Below are 20,790 nucleotides of genomic sequence, written 5' to 3'. Positions count from 1 at the left end.
TCTGCAATTGAAGTTCAATCACCCCATTTACATGCAAGTTTTGCATACTGAAATGTGTGAAACGCATGCAAATGACGTCTTTAGCTACATTTATGTTGTAGATACGTGAGAATTAGTCACAATTAAGTTTGATTTGCTTCAAAGAGACGATCACGCCGACTGCAAAATTGTCTTAAGAGTTAGAAATCTTCCATGCACTGCGTAAAGAGGGCGCTTAAATGAAACAAACAGTAGTACCTTGATCTCCTAACTGTGGATTTATTCTGTATATACTGATCGAACACCTTTTAGAGGTAGCAATTAATTGGTGCCGTAAGTATGATATGAATAGAGTTTCCGACATGAACTTACATTGAACTTTCTATTCTGTAATAACTGTAAAAAGCCATTTTTATACCTATAAACAGTTTAAACAAGAATATTTTCATATTTTTTTTTAAGAAGAGAAAAATCAGAATTTGCCTGCTTTATTGGCCGTCTCCGTCAATAAGTTCAGTAAAAAGTACGTACAATGTGAAAGTAAAATACCAATTAGTAAATGGCAAACATTTGGATTATAAATACCAGGTAAGAATTCCCAGAATGACAATATGATTTTATCACTTCATAAAAACTAAATACTTTTAATTAATGAACAACTAAATGATTGGTTGAAATCAATATCAACCTCACACGAGAGTCTTTTGCCTGTTGGTCTACATCATTACATTGAATCTACTTAGAGGCCAAGATAATTACCCTTTTTCACCAAATCGAAACACAATAATGTCATTATCTCAAGCCACGAACTGTCTTGAGTCCACATGGTATATATTGCCCGTGTTTTGCAACGATGCAGAAATATAATAAACCCTCTTCCGTCAACAATTCTTCGAGAATCAGATAATACCAGATATAGCATCTTGAAAATACTTTGATGCATACTCTATTTCACAGACATTTTTTTCTTCAAAAACAAAAACAATGAAGCAGTAAATGAATATACACTGACTACAAGTATCAAACAATGAGGAGATCACAGGGTGCTTATTGAAGGTTGTGCTGTACACTTGATGCAGTTTAATCCGCCAGGTGCGCAAAACTGCAGTTCTTGTCATTGGCTAACCGGAAGTCCTGTTTTCGTTCTGCTTCCTCCATCGTTTCTGCAATTTTTTCGATCATGAAGTCAATAACACATCTCCACGACGACCTGACATCCGGTGTGTAGACATCTTGTAGGACGGTTCGAAAACTGTCATCGATGGATGGCCACAGTCTCTACAACATTAATACACAGGGATTTAAGTACGCAAACAACAGAGGAGAATACATTGATACACTAGAAAGTCAAACGAACATAGGAGAACATCAATCTGGATCTGAAATATTTTAAGATTCTATAAGACTGAAAAGGCAAACAAGAACAACCCCTTCCACCCAGCTACGAAAAAAAACTCTTTAAAGTACCGATATATCTTGAATATGATAGTTGTATTTTGAATTTTTCATAATATTGTTCTAAAATAGATGCAAAATACGCTTGACTGTGAATTACAATTTTTACATATCATCGAAAATTTTCATGTTAATGCTTAAATAAAAAAAAAAGTGTGAAATTTAAGCAATTTCATTGTTGAGTAGATTTTAATTCAAATTATGTTATAGATTAGGCCCGAAAACTATTCAGCTTAAAACTGAGGGTCAATAACTTTGATAATTCATGCCTTAAAAATTCAAGATTGATTCTTTTGACAGATGTTCATTTCCAACCCAACAGAACACTAACGAATTAAATATTGAGGAGGCTTTTACCGTCTTTCAAAGTTTATCCGCTGATTCCATATCAACTCAATCGTTGTGTGGATCTGTATTCATGGTGACTTGCCTTTTTTTTTTTAGAATACCATACGTACGTGTTTGTCAAATGTGATTAATATTAAACGATTTTCCTAAATTTAAACTCTCTCTCTCTCTCTCTCTCTCTCTCTCTCTCTCTCTCTCTCTCTCTCTCTCTCTCTCTCTTTCTGCATTTCTGATTGGTTTATTCTGTTTCCATGGACTACGCTGCAGTGTATTGTCTAAATGGGACCACAGTTAAAAGACAAAGAAAATTTACTGTGCTGATGATACACAATGTAATTCATAGTTCAGAAACTATGTGCATGTACGATTCTTTACTTGTATGTCCAATTAATTATTTTGCATCTTAAATTTTAATTTTGCGACCAAAAATCAAAATACTTAGTATCAACATTTCTCATGTAAAAAAAATTTTAAGTTCGTAAAAGTCATCTTTTACTAATTACTGATTATTAATCAACAATTTTTAATTGCCAATCAGAACGTTCGGACTAATTTAGTATTTAAAAAAAAAACAAACAAAAAAACCAGTCAACAAAGATGAACCTTCCTACCCGATCTCAACTACCAAAGTAAAATTCTGCTTTCAGTTAGAATTAAAATTCCGATAAATAATAGATGAAAATGTTTCTTACATCGCTAGTTGTTTGTTTCAACGGTTTAAAACGTTATAAATATTAAAAGCCAGGATTAGAGTCAACTTGCATCAACTTTTAATAAAGCAATCCTTCAAAAAGCACACTAAAACATTCGTAGCTAAAACATAATTGAAACTAGAGCAGAGCTCGTGGCAAAGCCACGAGTAGGTCTTCCGTTGTTGCTGCGAGTTGAAAATGTATGTGATATGGTGTCAATAAATTATAATGACTAAACTTTCAGTTCTGCTTTTGTTATAAAAATGTGTTGTGATTGAAAGCCTGTATATAAAACGTGTTTTGAAAAAGAAAGAAAATGTTTTAGGAAAACTATCTGTCGAACACAGTTTACGTAATCGTTTCAAACATTTTTTTAAAAATGGGATGTTTAATGGCGAGTTAAATTTTCAGAGGGTAGCAAGCATTGTTACATGTACTCATGATTCATGTCAGGAATTGTGTTTTTGGGGAGTTGATTTTAATCATTTCTCCTATGCAGTTACTCTAGCAAACCGAAACTGAAACTGTGTTTGCACCTAAGCACAAATCATCGCCGCTGACAAGACTTCGTTCTTGAAAATAATCGATAACTTCGATGTAATATACGCTGAAGCATTTTTTTTAAAGGAAACTTATTTATAAATACCTTGGAAATAGTCAGATTTTTAATGGTACGAACAATTAGAAGTTTTTTGTAGTCGTGTGTATTCCTACGCCAGAGTTCAATATATAGTTTCGTTCAACCATCGGCTGTCTCCTTACATCTCCGGCAAGTAGAGAGTCAGTCTATATTTAGAGGTCGCATCATCAAGCTATCACGTGACCTGGTATCTCTTACTTGTCGGAGATTAACGGAGACAGCCGAGCATCTAGTTGAACGAGACTAGAGTTCATTGTTGGTTGGATCCATACAATTTTTGAAAAATTTGGAATACCAAAACACAGTTTGATGAAATCAATTCTATTTCAAAATATAACACAACATGATTCATTAGAGGTTTTCTCGAAATTCTTGTCGGAAAAGTCAGAGAAATCATATTACATTTATAAAAATGTGCATAATTCAAATGCAGATTATAAACTACTTGCCAAGCAAACTAGCATATCGTTGATTTTAAAATAAATAATATTCGATATAATCAACTCCCGTCAGTACATCAGTACTTTGATTTAAAAACCGAACCCGCCTACAAAACACGTAACCTTTTCTCTTAGATAACTTCTTTATTTAAAAATATTTCTAAATTTTTTAAATCTATGTGCAAGTTTAGAATTGTTGTGTGATGACAAAATTTACAGACCCTGAAACGTACTAATACACCAAAAACGTGCGACTTAAGTGCGAGAAACGTTTCGTGTAGACCGTTTAGCGTTTCGTGTGATTGTGAAACGTTTCGTGTAAACCGTTTACTGTTTCGGGCAAAGCGTGCGAGAACCGCGTGAAACATTCATCAGATTTCATTCGGAACTCTCTGACAATTTAATTGTTTCAAAATGGCGCCCGTGTTTTACATTACTTTAAACTGTTTGTGATTGGCAAAACTCTTTTGTACATGTAGGTATTTTCATGAAAAAAAATCTACAAGAAATGATGAAGCTTTTAATAGGCATTTCCTCCAGAAAAGTTGTTACGTAGTGTTTTGACTGACTTTTGTCCAATCAGATTGTAGAAGGCGGGGTTGAGACAATACTGGTCGTGACTTAATTTTAGAGAGAGAGAGAGAGAGAGAGAGAAAGAGAAGGTAAACTGGTTAATGAAGTAAATTATAGATGACGCAGATGAGTGAACTATCTATCAACAATAGTTATCGTATAAAGTGACAAATCACGGTCTATAGTATGTCCCAAGTTATTGCTTCCATCAATTTTTGATGATTTTTAATAAAAATACACATACCTGTGAAAGAAACACAACTGAAATTGATGAAAGGGAATATATCCAAGATTTTACTCATAAAATTTCACAGGAACGAAAACAATTTTCTTACGGATATTTATAATGGGAAATGTTTACATCTTTTCTTCATTCGAAAGTAATCGGGATACCTCGCGCAATTTTTTAACGTTATCATCCGGGCTTATTAATGGCTGATGCAATGCAAAATCCCCGTAGACTTTCAATATTGGGATGTGTATTGAAACCTGAAGCGGTAGAGGGGGCGTTTCAACACATAATCTGGATATTTTCCATATACATGTAAGTGGATGAACGTAGTTTGAGCACTAAGGTATTTACTATAATTGAAATATCAAGCAAAAAGTGGTGGAAGAAAAAACTCGGGACATAGTATAGTATATCTTATAAATTTATGAAACTTTGAAGTGTTTTGAAATTCTTTAACCAGGGAACAACGATGTCTATATATAGATCAGTAATAGGATAAGGTAATGTCAAACATCGAAGACTGTACGAATATTTAAGAAATTGTTTTTATTACAAGTGTTACCGTTAATAATCAAATCAAAGTTTGACGAATCTTTCTGGAATTAAACATAGGTTGTAAATTTACTTTGTATGAAAACTTTCTTCATGGTAACTCAGTGTGAAACATTCTTTACCTTAGACGTTTTACTTTTCCACTAAGCATCCGCCTTCGTTGCCTTTCCTTTACACTACATCTAAATTCATCATGTTCATAAGTGATCATTCGTTCGCATTTCAAAATATTTAATGTCCGTATTCTCGGACTCCATGCTAGGAAATTTAGTTGGATATAAGCTACGTCATTCTTATCCATGTGCATGTTGTCGACGGCGCGCGGCCGAAGAAATTTTCACAATCGTTCTTTAAAACGCTTTAAAGTTATACAATATAGGATATTCATGTAATTTTTATATACAGACTTTAATTAATTTGTTTGCAAGTTTATAACTAATGATTATTCCTTTATCGGCACCACTTATAATTTACTCAATTCACTCTCTCTCTCTCTTTTCTTTCTCTCATTCAAGTCACGAGCGGTAATGTCTTAACTCCGTCCAGCTACGATCTGATTGGACAAAGGTCAGTCAAAACATTAGGTATAAACTTTTCTGGAGTAAAACCCTATAAACGCTTCAACGTACTTCGCTGTAACTTAAACGGTCATGTTTTGATAAGCATATATATTTTTTTATTTATTTACACCGATAACTCTTACTGAGACCATTCGACTTTGTACAAGCAGCACACATAACCTCGGACATCGGGTGTCTCCTGCACCTGGCTGAACCTGTCAATCAAACTCTGTGTATTTGTTTTCATTGGATGGTCAAGCGTTTCTTTTTTTTGTCAATAGCCAATGGAAAATTAATGACTTCAAGGTAATCGGAATCAGTATTTGATGAAGCATACAATTTAAATTACAAAAATTTTATTAAATATCTGAAAATTATTTAAACCACTGTTAACGGAAAACAAAGAGTCTTAGAAGTAATTAACACACAGGGATTTGCCTACAATGTACACAGTCATGCAATTACTAGTTATTATTATGGGAATCTTTACGCATGTTATTTAATTCGAACAGATTATAATAATCTATACACTGTACGCCGTTTAACATGTACGAAGCGCCGGTAATATATACGAATATTGAGTCAAAAAATTAAATCATTTTTATTTCTTGTTCTTTTCAATACAATGTGAAATTACTTTCAGAAAAAAATTCCGAAATACTAATTACAACTTTCTTTTTTGTGTAATCATTTGATTTTTTTCTGAGGTACATGTATATATATGTACAGAACATACTTATTTACGAATGATACGACATAGGAAAAAAATAATCGGTTGTTTGTAGAACATTTTAATCTTACGATTGTGACTAATTTAATTTTAAATATTTTTCAACATTATCAATGTAAATAATATCAGGTGTATTTACTGTTTGTGTTTTTACATCGTAATCTCTGAAACCATGTTAGCAGAAAAATCAAATCCCACCGAATACTGAAAAACCGATTTCAGTTTGCAATCATACGGATTTTATTTTTGGTATTGACTATTGAGTTACGGTAACTTTTTTCTGGATGATTTTATCATTTATTATTTTATGTAAAAGCACAATTTCAACTGTTACTCAATTATATAACAATTGATGACCTGGGGCTATATATGTTCAGAGCTGTGTGCGCTGAAGCGACACAAGATTCTCGGTCGCACGTGGCGATTTAATTTACACAGACTGACCGAAAAAACAAACGGGTGGGAAGGTGAAACAAAATGTTACACATGAAAAGAAGCCACCAAAAATTATTTTCGATAGATCTTGACAATTAAAAAAATCCAGCGCGAGCTCCTGTCAGCGGAACGGGAGGGGGGGGGGGGCAGCAATGAGTTCGCTTCTACAAAGAAACGAACGACCATGTAGAAAAACTACAGAAGTGATTAATATGTGACCGATAGAATCTAATCTAAAGTTGTTTAAAATTCATGTGAAAATTTTTAAAAAAAGATAATTGAATGCCTCAATTCAGGACATTTTTTTTATCGTGCTAGCACCTACCGCAATCATGTTACATAGATCTTTGATTATAATTTGATTTTTAAACTACCTTGTACGCTATCTATAAATCAATGCTTAATCAACTGTACAAGTTTAATGAATTTATCTTTTCATCTTAAACGAATATACTAGTTGAAAACATAATAAAATATAGTTGTGTCCGTGCAAAATATGAAACATGAACGCGTGATAAGGTACATGTAGAAGAACACGAACCGACCGCGGATTACTTGTCCACTCGCGCCGGTTCTCCTCAGCCATGTGCGAGGGATGATTACCATTTAAAGCTTTACTATTTGTGTGTGTGTGTGGGGGGGGGGGTGATTTAAAACATTATTTGTACAGTTTTTAAAATATTTTACATAAACAAACTAACCATTAATTTATGTCTGACGATGTTTCCGATTTGGAGTTATATCGCTTATTAATATTCATTTACACTCAAATGTTCAATTGAATAAATACAAGATGGAGTTCCCGTTTTTACGGCTATATTAACTCAAACACGTTCATATGCATGTAAGTTTGCGTCGCGGTGTGAAAATCTTGTCTATTAGATAACCGCTTAATTACCGCTAGGTAGTGCAGCCGTGGCTGATCTCATCGGCCGTGGGCGAAGGATATATTACGTAAAGGTACATGTACAACGCACAGACAGGCACAGCTCAGAACCCAGGAAGATTTGAAAAGTTTGCAGTATAATGACCATACATTACTCTATCAAATAGAAGTTATTTGTTCTAAACTTAAAACCCACAATTGATCGGTGTCTATATTGCTTTAGATTGAGAATGACATTGCCTTTATTAATTAACTGAATGATTTCTTAATTGACACCCAATCGTTTAATCCATAACAAATTATGTGTATTCAAAACGAAACCAATTCTTGAGTTCGCGGCTAAATAAACTCATACATGTATATGAGAGACACAGCTCTCGTGTATTAGATAACCGCTGACCGCTAGGTAGTCCAGCCGCGAGCATGGTGACCGATTTTCTCGGCCGCGGGCGAGGGAGAACTTACGTAATGGTACACATACACACAGCTCTGATTCAAGGTAGATTTTAAATGCATGGAGTTCATAAATAAAATGTAATGCATAGAGTTTTTTAATTCCATATTTTGTGGTTTACTAGAAAAGAAAAAGAATGTTTTGTTTTCCAATTGCCGTTTTTAATGATTGTGCACTATAAGAACTTAACAACAATGACTTAAACTCCTAAAAAAAAGCATGAATTCCAACAGACAAAAATATTCTTATAAATTATTGCCTCCTGTATAAACCAGCATACTTTCTGCGGCAACTTTATGCCAGTTGTACGCACAAAGACTTTCGTTTACTTGTCAAATGAAACCAGGTACATGTCAACATGTAAAGCTTTTTACACTCATACTACACAAATCACTTACAAAATAATATTGTTACGACCTTCATGAGATCCCAACAAACAACTTTTCCAGCGACAGCCATATCAAAATCCTAACCGTTTTTGAGTTATTAAGCAAAAACTTTTAGGGGCTATTGGCCCTTAATTTAAGGGGCCAGCCCTTTTTTATTGGTGTCAAATGAAAGCCCTTGATATTCTGCACAACTTTTATTCTACATGTTTTAACAAATTATTTTTCGTTTAAAAGATATAAAGGAAAATATGTCTAAATTTTTGCAATTTTTTGAATCCTGTTTTTTGACCCCCTACCTTTTTCTAAATAAGGAAAGTAATCGTAAAACAAAAACCTATGTGCACCACTACAATGTCTCTGCTATTCAAATTCGTTGGATTCCCATTCCCTGCTATCATAGTCTCGGAGCCTTTGTCTGGAAACAAAAGGCCCTAAAAAAATTTAAAAGGGGAATAACTCTTTAACGAAAAGGGAATTCTAAATTTTATGAATTGCTTAAGATAGTGTTTTGTAAAGTACACTAGCCCTGAAAATTTGAGCAAAAACCGTTTAGAAATGAGCAAGATATGAAGCCTCAAAGTTCGCGTCTAGGAAACAAAAAAAAAAAAGAAAAACTAGAGCAAAGCTCGTTGCAAAGCAACGAGTGGGTCTTCCGTTAATGTCAGAAGTAAAGCTGGAAGTTCCTGTAAGAAGCAGAGCTCTTGAACCAATAACAAGTGTAACTAAAATAAAAAGATGAAAAAAAATCGAATTATTCCTGGTACGACTTAACAAAATCCGAATGATTTTAGGTACGACTTAACAAAAACCTTCCTGATTTCAAGAACGACTTAACAAAAAAAATCCGAATGTGTTCAAGTACGACTTAACAATTATTTTTGGTACGAGTTAACTTTACTTTGAACATTTCGCTATTTTTTAAACCAAGGACGCGGAAACAAAATTTCCGGAAAAATCAATTTTTAAACCCCGATATCTCTTTAATGCATTGTCCGATTTTAAAACGGATTTCAGTGTTAGATTCAGCTTGATAAGCTTTATAAATCAAATATTCATTTTTGATTTGATCAGAAAATTCATTTTTTCGAAAAAATTGTTTCACTTCCGGTTTCGACCGGAAGTGACGGATTTTAATTTCCAGCCTTATTGCACATGTAAATTGCTAAATTCATAACCACAGAAAATTTCAAGACTCTATCTTAAAGTGTTTTTGAGAAATGTCGCGGACAAAATGACTTTTTTTAAAGTTTAAAAATGACGTAACGTCAAAACAGAAGTGACGTTGTTATGGAAACTTTAACATCTTTGAGGAAATATAATTGCACATAATCCCTGAAAGTTTCCTTTAAATAAGTTGAAAACTTTTTGAGTTATGAAGCCGAAAAGGAGTCAGAAAAAAAAGAAAAAGAAAAAAAATAATAATAAAAAGAAACCGAAGAATAACAAGAGGGTCTTCCGTTGGAAACGGAAGACCCTAATAAGAAAAATCTTAACCCGCACAATAATAGAAAGGTCTTCCGTTTCCAACGGAAGACCTTAACTACATTAATTTGCATGAAAGGCCAGCATCCATCATGTGCCTCAACAACGTATTAATATTATGATGTGAAATAAAAATTAACGTTAGCAATGATGAATCGATGGGTTTTTTTTTGTATTCTTTCTTTATCTCCGCTGAAGCAGAAGTTAAAAAATAACGACGCAGAACACTTGAGAATGATAAGAGGTTCAAATATATAACTTTAATACAATTCAGTTCGTGTCAAAATTTCATTCCAATGGGTAGCCAAGGTCAAAACCTACCTCTAGCATGTGCGGTTTGACGTTGCTCTGCACGTGCCTTTGGCCGACGTAACTAAGGAAGCTGTGGATTAACGCGGGGTTGTCAAGGTTGTCGACGACCTTACCAATCCCCTTCATCACGATCATCACGTGATGCTGGAGGTTCTCCTCGTGCACTATTAACCGCTCATTGTTCTCGTCAGTGTGAATTATTTTGGGAAACAAAAGGAGAATCTCGGATTCCAAATTCTTCAGGAAACTGAAACATGTGTAACATTAAAACTTTATGCTTTATAGAATTGTTCGTTTACATGAATTGTATGCATTTTTTTTTCAATTTACACTGTAAACCATCCAATATCAAACACTGAACAATAAAATAAATCTACGTAATTTGTTTTTTTTTTATCTCAATGCATGTAAGATATATATCATATTCATTTTTAAGTGATACATATACAATATAATGTGACTGAGCCGTGAGCCACAGATTAGAAAAAAATTAGGATCTTAGAAGGGCCCGATGGTTGTGGCCATTTATTTCCTTCAAAAAAGAAGAGCTCTATATTCAAATATAGGAATCTACCCAAATTTCAAAGGTTAGATATATGGGTATTTTCTTTACTAGATGATATTTTATATCTAAACAAATCATATCTTAACAATTAAGGTAGATCTGATGGTTAGTTTGTTGACCACCCAGCCTCCATAAAAAACCATTCACGTGGTATTGCAGTTTGTCCCTTAAAAGCGGACATGGTTTTTTTTAGTGTAACATTATTTCATCAATGATTGCTAAATACTGTAGAGTATCCAATCATTCAATCTTGACTAATGTAGACATGTTTATACAGCATACACGCTAATGATAAACAATCGATAATAAAACATATAACATAAACACACCGAGTAGAAAGGACTACATGTACGTTTATACCGAATCAAAACTGTCAATGGCACTTTGCTATAGCTGTGTTCTACTACAAATGTATATCAGATGCTGAATCTAAGAGCCGAACCATCAGTACCAAAAAGCATCCATTGTATCCGTTAAAGTTATCCACCATTTAGTATTTTACACAGGACACTAACTCCTTGACTCGAACCATCATCTTAACCAAACGACATAGAAACATTGCTTGGTCCTGTTCTAGAGAGACACATTTAACGAGGCCGAGTACAGAACGAGTACGCACGCTTTCGCGCAGCGTTTCATTTGTATTGTGACGTCATCTTTTTGCTTGGTTGACGCCATGGCGTGATAGTTTCAACTGCAGATATTCAGCGAAAATTGTTGAAAATATCTCGTTTGATGCGTAAAAATAATGTTATATTGTGGAATAAACATAAATGTCTCGAAGTATAAGCTATATTTGGGCTCGGGTCGAAAACGTGAAGAGGGTTCAGCAAGCCTAGCCCTCTGTCACGTTTTCTTAACCCGCCTAAATATATCTTAATTCATATATTTCAAGAAAATAACCATGTATTTTATATTAATGACCCTTAATATGTGATGTTATATATTTTTTCATTACTTAAATATGTCTGAATGTTTTAATAATACTATATAGATCATCTTTTCCGCCTTTGTCAAATAAAAATTAGCCATTATCTGACTAATCTGGGAAATTGGGCATACAAAAATCAACTTTGATAAGACCCCTGGAACAAACCAGGAGGTAAAAGTTTTTTTTTTAATTGACCATTTGATGCCTTTTAGCAATAACTTTAATATGTAGAACAGAAAAAGAAATCCCTAGGGCAGAATTTTTGAAAAAATTTAAAAAAAAAAATATGCAAAATTGATACATTTCAAGCAAAATCCCTTAGGGTCCTATGTTAAAGATTAACAAACTTTGAGGTGACCCCCTAAACAAACGGTGTGGTAAATGTCTTATTTTTTAATCGTAAAATAATAATTATATCAGTAGAAATTCATGTAAAGAGTTTCATCCAAAAATCTAGGGCAGAACAAATTAGACACGGCCTCGTTAAATATTAATTAATCCTTGGATAGTGACACGTTTGTTTATTGGGATCTGCTTCGTTCCAAAGACGATAGTTCTCACGAACCCTTGGTCAGTAACCTGAACTAATGAACAACCCGTGTCAAACTGTTCTTCATGGACTGTGTATGCCCCAAAAACTGATTGTTGGGTCAATTTTCAGAAATTGGTGACCGGAAAATCTTTAAAAAAATAAGGACAATCATGCCTTCTTTGATTGAAATTTTCTTGCATGTCAACATAGTTATGTTGCATGTTGACATAACTATCTTAATGTCAACATATTTATCTTGCATTTCGACATATTTGAAAAAAAAAATTGTACAAAAGAGCCAGAAATTTGCCATCATACCTTATAACATATATGATGTTAAATTGTAAACCAATGTACAAGATTTAACTCGTTAATATTGTAGGCAAATTGTTATTCATGTACATGAATGGGAATTGATCTATGAAAACTGTCAATAACGTCTTTTGTCAATCCTTTCATATTGTTCCATATCTTGGTGATTTTTATAAAAAAAAAAAAACCATAGATTAATTTTTTCTGGCTAAAGCGCCTGTCACAAGAAGACCGATTTTGCACCTAGTGATCAGTTTCTGCTGTGTGGCATTTTTTGTGGCGAAATTTTATTTTCGCGTGTCATCCTGTAGTAACAAGTCTTCCGTTTTGCAATCAAACAATGTCATTATTGCATGCTTGATGCAACAAATCATGGTTTAAAACGATTACAACAGAAAATAAACGAATGGATCACACAGAGTCAAAGATAGAAATAACTGCTTGTCTGGAACGATCTCGAAAAGTCAAAAAAGAAAGGTAACGCGGTCTAAGCACTGGTCTCAACTACTCTGCTCATCGTTCTAGATTCAGACCAAAGTCAAAATGAGCAAGATTCAATATGTTTTGGTCAGTATGTTTATATGCAATGTTTTCTTCCTCGTATCCATCGAAATGTCAAGTGAAAGGGTCCACCATTTTACCCAATAATGTAATGGACTCGCACTCAATGTTTCCTTTTGCATAGTTTTACCATCTACTAGAGCGAACAACAGCTACCGTCGGCTGTTTGTATATTAATTATTCTCCGTAACGGTATAGTGAAGGCCACTGGCCATTACTGACCAATGCATGTCTGCGACACCGATCCGAAAGCTCCTTCGATGGTCCATAAATAGTTGTATAATAGACTATTCTTAAAATATTACATGCGTTAAGAAAATGATGAACCCAAATAGAATACAACGGCCAATTTCCAGAGGATAAATTGGAGTCGTTCAGTCAACTGGATATTAACTGAAAGGTCTTGAAAGGTGACTGATTGGCAGGGCTACTAGTAATACTTAGTACTACATAGTAATACCATTCATTCATACACGTATTTTAGTTACCTCTCAGTCAAGTTTCATTTTACTGAATGGCACTTGAGTTATATTTATTGTGTAACATATACATTGATTGAATAGTTATTGATTTTCATATAAAATTTATGTTAAAGCTAAACCGTAAGTGTATACCCTTTAGTGAAATATCTTTGAAACTGTACAACATCTAAGAATCATAGGACATCGCCGAGCTTTCTATCGTCTATATATAGTTATATTCAAAGAGAAAAAAATCCTACCATATTTTAAAGCACATTTAAAATATAATGATAACATTTAAAAAATTAATTTTTCTCTTAAAATAGCTCTTGACGATCGATAGGCCGGCGATGTCCTGTGGTTATAATACATTTATTATTATATGTGGTTCGTAAAATGAACCGAGTTGCAGTTCTGATGAAGCGAATTGCAGTTACACTTGCACTTTCAAATATCCCCAACGGCAGTGACGTGTTTGAAGTTTTCGGCATCAAAATGATATAAAATAATATCTCCAATAAAAGATTAATAATGGTACACAGAAGCAAGGAATTCGAAAATTTAAAACAAATTAGCAAAGTACGTTTATAAAAAAATGTCTATTGATTAGGGACATGGCAATTTACTTATACTGGGAGCAGTTAATGAAAGAACGTTTTGTACTTGAAGTATTGAATACAGATACTATGGTGCAGTTAATTTATAGTAAAAGATGGTTTATTTTTTCAATCCAAAGGCTCTAATACAAATGTTTTAATAAAATGGGGCTGCACTTTTGATACATTGTATAATAACTATGTATCAAAAAAGCACCAAAATACTCAAATCATATTTGATTCGGGGCGTTTTAAAACTAAAGCAAAAACAAACTGAAGAAGCTGACACAGTGACAAACACCGAGCCGTACTTAAAAGATTGCTGACCAATTGATGCATGGGGTTCCAGGGGGAACAAAGATAGATAAATAATTCAAGTCACCAGATTTAGAAGCATTGTACGACGCCCATTCTCACGTAACATTGCGAAGTCTGTGGATCAATTAGCAATTGTTATATATTTTACAATACCCTGGTTCAAACTGGCTGAAAACAAAAACAAATGGAGCGGAATCGCTCCACTTGGTAGAGCCACCGTATACCTATATGATCGATACTGATTACAGCCTCAGTCAATGAGAAACATACACATGTTTTCACTTCCAACTATTCGCGCATTGCCATTTTGATTCAGTATAGTCACACCTGAATCATTAGTCTTTATTTCTGTAGATAAATATTGACATTGGTCGTTTAACAACCATAAAAATAGTTTGTATACGTCAGAATTCTCAAATCATCGTGTGAGTTAAGCATACTCATAAATTTCTATATTTTTCACTGTTTGGTCATATTGAACTTTTTGTAATCGATACTCTAAAGTACATGTCAACGGTATAAAATATATAAAAAATATTTTTCTTCACTTTGTCAAATTCATAATTTCCGTTTTAGTATAAAAGCAACGACAATTTACTATTTAAGCATTTAAGTATTTCACAGTTGCAGTTATACAATTGTTTAAACTTCAGATTTGTAAGGTGTATATAGATTTTATCAATATAGGTTCTCTTATCATTTATATTACATAATAAGGACAATACGAGTATAATCGATCTTGATATATAGTGCAAATTAGTATAATCACATAAATAAAGGAATAAATGTATAATTTCCTACCCTTAACTTGATTTGTAAAACAGTTAATTGGAATATCATTAAATGTTGATTAATTACATCCTAATGGTCATTGGGATACAATATAAATCAACCATGTTCATATTTCGAACAATATATATATATATATATATATATATATATATATATATATATATATATATATATATATATATAAAATTGTTGGAGAGAGAGAGAGAGAGAGAGAGAGAGAGAGAGAGAGAGAGAGAGAGAGAGAGAGAGAGAGAGAGACACTGACTTACTTCGCGTATATTTCCAGACCGGTAACTAGCATATCTTTTTGGATGAGGTCCCAGCTAAATCGAATCAGCTCCAGCTGCCTGGGGGTCAGGTCCAGCCTGCAGGGGACGGGATTGTGGTCAGATGAAGAGGAGTGTCTGTCCAGAGAGTTGCCACATCCCATGTTGTTCAAACATAATCCACTCACAAATTATTGCACCCACCAATTCCTGACTCCAGCCAGTCCGCACGCCTCTAGAATCGTATACTGATGGAGACCCGCGCGTCACCGTTTTTAAACATATCCGATAGATGGAGAGAGAAGAATTTCCTATCAATCATGCATAAAGTCACTTTACATAACTTTTTATTTCATTGTTTGCTGTAACTGGCTTGTGATTTTTAATCGCATTTCACAGTGTCATTTTTAGAGCTGATGTTAATTAGAAGATGCGATGGATTATGTACGCTATAAATATATCCTGAAGAATTTTAATGCTCCCCTGTTGTTACTTGGTATACATTATTTATTGTAATTTCCACAGTGTGGCATTAAACGTATAATCGAAAATACCTAGGACATCAAGAACTCTGTCATCAACAGTGCTAATCAGCACGATTCTACTGTTCTGAGACAACTTCCTTTGCTCAAAAACTTGATGTCAGCTAATTCGGTGATGCGCAGCGCGGGTTTGTCTATTAATTATTGTTAGTTCTACTCTTTATCTCAGACAAGGCATACAAAAAAGCAATCAATTAATGAGATTACAGCCAACCTCTGTACAGTTTTACAAATAAAGCGGGACACACTCAATCCAGGTACACTTCTAATAAAAGAATCCTTTTGTAATACGAACCCAATCGGTACGTGATGCCTTCAATTTGTCACGTGATGCTATCAATTTGCCACGTGGTAATGTACACCGCCGGTGCTGTAAGAGTAGAAAGAAATATGGGCACTTTGACGCCTCTTTGACGCTAAAGATAACGGTATGGCAGCGCGGCGCCGTTAGTAGAGAATGGCGAGCGAGACTACTATATATTATAGTATAGAATTCAATGCTTTATTAATATTGTCAACATAACATAACCTATATATATACATGTATATGAGTGTAAAGTGTTCTAGAAACTAAATCCCCGATGTATTGTTTGTATGAAGCACTGCCTATAATGGTTCAATATGGACAAGGAACAGTAAAATATTGTAAACAAAATGCAACAAATTGACAGTCAGGAAGGGTTTCATCCCATCGAGTCTCTGCGGAACTCCGGCGCTCAATCTCCAGATTAACGCACAGCGCAACGCCTCAGAGCAGATTATTTATTAATCAAGGAATAATTAGCCGATGACTATAGAGTTGCTAGAGTCTTTTCTCTGCAGCAATGTCATAACCTTTCTTGACTTGACGCACGAAGTTTGTATTAATCACGAAATAAAAATAATAATTCATATTGAGTTACACTTGCAGGGCTGCATGTGTTCCCGATTTTGCATGACATTACAATAAAAATTTTGAAATTTACATATCTTAATTTAACCTAGAGTCACCAACTTCAAATTTTGTGGTTAATAGGGAACTTGGACAATATACTTTATTAATTTTCCTGAATACATGCAACATAGTTTAAACATAAACAATAATCTATTTCGATACAGCTTGCATGTAAAGGGTAATTCGAGAAAGAATAACTGTTGATGTGCCTAAATTGGCATGGGATATGGTTTTGTCGAAATTTCTTTCCACCCTTCCCCTTTCAGACCACTCCCATGTGTTATTTATATAACTAAGATTTATGATGTCGTCTGTCCTCCATTAAGGATTTTCCCATATAACTTTTCTCACATATATTCTTGACCTAATTCATGGGTACAATAATGTTTTAAATGGAGTTTAGAGAACAACTGAACTACAGCACGCCGGTACCCCCTTGATGACACCCCCTCCCTTTCCGATGAATGATAAATCTAGTAAACTTTTCTGGAGTTAACGTCTATTTAAGGCTTCAACATAGTTCTCTATAAAGTCTTAATTTAACTTTACTATTATCTTGAACAGGTGTGTGTCTGCATTTTTTATTTGATATTTTCTAGTTGTTTTCTGAGACCTTTCCACATTTTGATGATATGACCATAAAGGATACAGGGAACAGATGTGATTCATTCATCACAAACGAAAAAAATACTATTAAAAGAACTAGTTTTGGACGCAAGAATTATTAGGTTAACTAATATGGAGTTTTATAAAGAATTATACTTACTTAAGAAAACCGATTGTAATTAATCTACAGGATCCAGTTTATCGATCAACAGGCAAGTTTACGGAACCTTCCCAAGTTATGACTTAAATGACTTTGGAAAAAAATTAAGAACATCCAAGATCAACTTAGGAAACGTCTTACGATGTAGCTCGACGGCAACTTAAGTTAGGATATCTTATCCTACTACAGAAGATGGGGGAATAAGATTGCGCAATTGCCCATTTGGTTTAGTCGTAAAACACAATTTCAAATTTAACATTTTTTCATATCGATATATTTAATACGTTATAATACAAGTTTACAAAAGGGTAATTTCTGGCTATATTCAGTTTGAAATATTTAAAAAAGATAGGAAAAAAATTATAAATCCTGAAGTTTTGGTGGTATCGAACCCACAACTTAAAAACACAAATTCTATAAGGTTACTTTATGTCTTGTGCTCTAACCACTGAGCCATTTCATTCACAACAAAGTGCATTGTTTAAATGCTATATGAGACGTTGGTCGCGAATTTACGGACTGATATTATTTTTCTAAAACGTTCAGTTGTTGGACTACAAAATGACATTTTTAAAGTACAGTGAGTCATCTCTCCACATTTTTGTTGATTGAAATCGGTTCAAATTCCATGAAACCGCATTTAGACTATGACAAAAATATGGAGCTCATACCCATGCACTTTATAAAAGAAAAGGCACTGAAGTTATAAAAATGACATTATTTGGATGTTTTGACACGCAAATGCCAGTTTAAATCAACCTATTAAAGTATTTAAAATATCTAAGGGTTACAAACCGATGCCACGTTAAATATACATTGTTTATAATTATTTTTTAAGAAAATTATCAGATTTAATGATATTTTAATTTTGTAGTAGCTTATCATTCCTCATATGGGCATTTTACACGCCTTATTCACCAACTTCTTGTTCTTATTTTTCACATGAATGTAATATTTCATAAGTCATATGCATAAGAGTAATACCGATTCAAAAATACCTCAAAATATCAGATTTTGTTTTATTTTTCCAGCTCGTTACCATAGCAACGATTCTCAATTTTCATACATAAATTCTTTATTACATAGTTATATTAGAGTGTAAAAAATATCATTGGCAATTCAATTTCAAATTATATGAAAAAATCAGATTTTGAAAGTTATGTTTAGTTACCATGGAAACACTTTGGAAAAATGATTTTCTCCGCATTTTTTTCCCTTTTTTTAACACTGACAATTTTTGGTTTACATTATGCAATAGTAATACAAACAATAAATGCTCTTGGTAAATCCTACTGATGTAATACAGGATGCTGAGTGGTCCACATACCGGTAAAAACCGGCAGGTCTACCTTGGATTTTTAGTTATGATTTTTTAATTTATTAAGGAAAAATTCTATAAATTTCAGCTTTATGAGTTTGGTTATTCCCCTATACTTTTATACAGTGTTTTTCTTCTAAAAGAGATCAGTATAGTCTAAAAATGGCCACGGCCATCGGGGCCTCTTAATCATTCAGACCAACGTTAACGTGCATCGGATTAAAAAAAAACCGATTAGAGGATAAAAGAGTACAGTGAACGCTATGCCACATCATTTCATTTACCGAGAAATCATTTGTTTTCTACATGTATTGTAGCAATTGTCTTAACGTCAATGTATAAGGTAAATAATTAACAATGCATTCGCCCGACGTTCATAACATTACTCAGTTTATGATACAGGAAATATTCCCGATTGTTCCAGTCAACACGTCGTTCATTTTGTGATGTGATGTGATGTGAAGGCGTATAACTGTTGTTATAGTCATTGTTTTGCAGTCATTTATTATTAAATGTCTATTTATGATTTCATCGTGTTGTAAAAATTACTGTCATTTTTCAATATAAATATAGTTTCAATATCGTTTGAAAACGTCACAATACATGTTCAATAGATGTTCTATCAACCCTCACTCGCCAATATTTTGATATAACGGTACACCCAATAGACTAAGGAAACGGAAAATACGATTACTTCTCAACTTGGTTCATTAATTCACTTCATACTTTGTATATTGACAAGATTAAACAGAGAACCATTTTAACAGGATCTTGGACTTTGGATAGTTGTGCCAAATGAATGGCTCTTGAAATCAACAAGATTGTCTGGCTTTTTGAGTCTAGACCACGCAATCGCTGCATATTTCGCTTGAAAACAGTGTCATTTTTAAACTTATTTTGACGCAAGAAATAGATAACTACGTCATGATGAAAGTCCAAGTCCTTATTTGAATGGTTCTATAAGCGGTCGCAGCTGAAACTTTACTGAAGAAAAATCTTAGATTCTGCTCCGAGTATGTCAGTTCAGCAGGTCCCAGGTTCTGTAGCACCAACCTTTCAGTACACCAATATGGTAATCAAATACCGAACAAACTTTTACTCAATAAATCCCTCAAAAATAAATGTCTATCAAGAGTCGTTTTTTCGCACTGAAATAAATTTTAATATGTTTTACGGTGCTACCGTTCTGGCGAGCGCAGCAAGAATTACACATACCTTGCATCATTATCGACTTATAGTTTTATTTAGGTATCAACGAACGATAAAAAAATTTTTTGAGAGTATTGCTCTTCAATGAGTATGCCAAAGGTACTTATTTCAATGGTCATGATACATACAGCGCAACGCCCTACCCAGAGAGAGAGAGAGAGAGAGAGAGAGAGAGAGAGAGAGAGAGAGCCCGTTACCTGTTTGTAGGTGTGTAATTTCCCACTTTTAAATTTAATGGTCTGACTATATGCAATATCTACATAATTTTTTTTACCTGTTTATTGTTTCATTTTATTCCTTTTTATTTAGTTCAAAATGTTTTATTGTTAATTTCCTCCCTACTCACATACTTACCTGCCTACTGTACATGCATGCACAATTAGCTTAAAAATGGATCGATATGACAGTAAAGTATGGCTCTTGCTAGTATATATATATATATATATATATATATATATATATATATATATATATAAAATCTCTATATTAAAAAAGATTAAAAACAAATCATATGTCAAGGAGGCAGGT

General features: G+C 33.6%; 1 protein-coding gene across 1 annotated transcript; it reads right to left on the bottom strand.

Annotated features, from left to right (window-relative positions):
• Positions 1-967: 967 nt before the first annotated feature.
• On the bottom strand, positions 968-16,290 carry LOC128176663 (uncharacterized). The gene is made up of 3 exons (XM_052843154.1): positions 15,497-16,290; positions 10,169-10,406; positions 968-1,257 (listed from the first exon to the last, which is right to left on the bottom strand). The coding sequence occupies exons 1-3, from the start codon at positions 15,655-15,657 to the stop codon at positions 1,060-1,062; spliced, it is 597 nt and encodes a 198-aa protein (XP_052699114.1). The 5' UTR covers positions 15,658-16,290; the 3' UTR covers positions 968-1,059.
• Between the last annotated feature and the right edge of the window lie 4,500 nt (positions 16,291-20,790).

The sequence above is a fragment of the Crassostrea angulata genome, chromosome 3 (assembly GCF_025612915.1).
Source record: "Crassostrea angulata isolate pt1a10 chromosome 3, ASM2561291v2, whole genome shotgun sequence".
NCBI classification, from domain to species: Eukaryota; Metazoa; Mollusca; class Bivalvia; order Ostreida; family Ostreidae; genus Magallana; species Magallana angulata.
This window is presented reverse-complemented; position numbering and strand designations above follow the sequence as displayed.

What these genes read in the sequence shown, in the direction of transcription:
- LOC128176663 (XM_052843154.1), bottom strand. Translation starts at nt 15,657, where the DNA reads ATGGGATGTGGCAACTCTCTGGACAGACACTCCTCTTCATCTGACCAC. An exon ending in GGTCTGGAAATATACGCGAA is followed by an intron (nt 10,407 to 15,496) that starts GTAAGTCAGTGT and finishes CACATGTTTCAG; the next exon opens with TTTCCTGAAGAATTTGGAAT. An exon ending in TCAAACCGCACATGCTAGAG is followed by an intron (nt 1,258 to 10,168) that starts GTAGGTTTTGAC and finishes TTAATGTTGTAG; the next exon opens with AGACTGTGGCCATCCATCGA.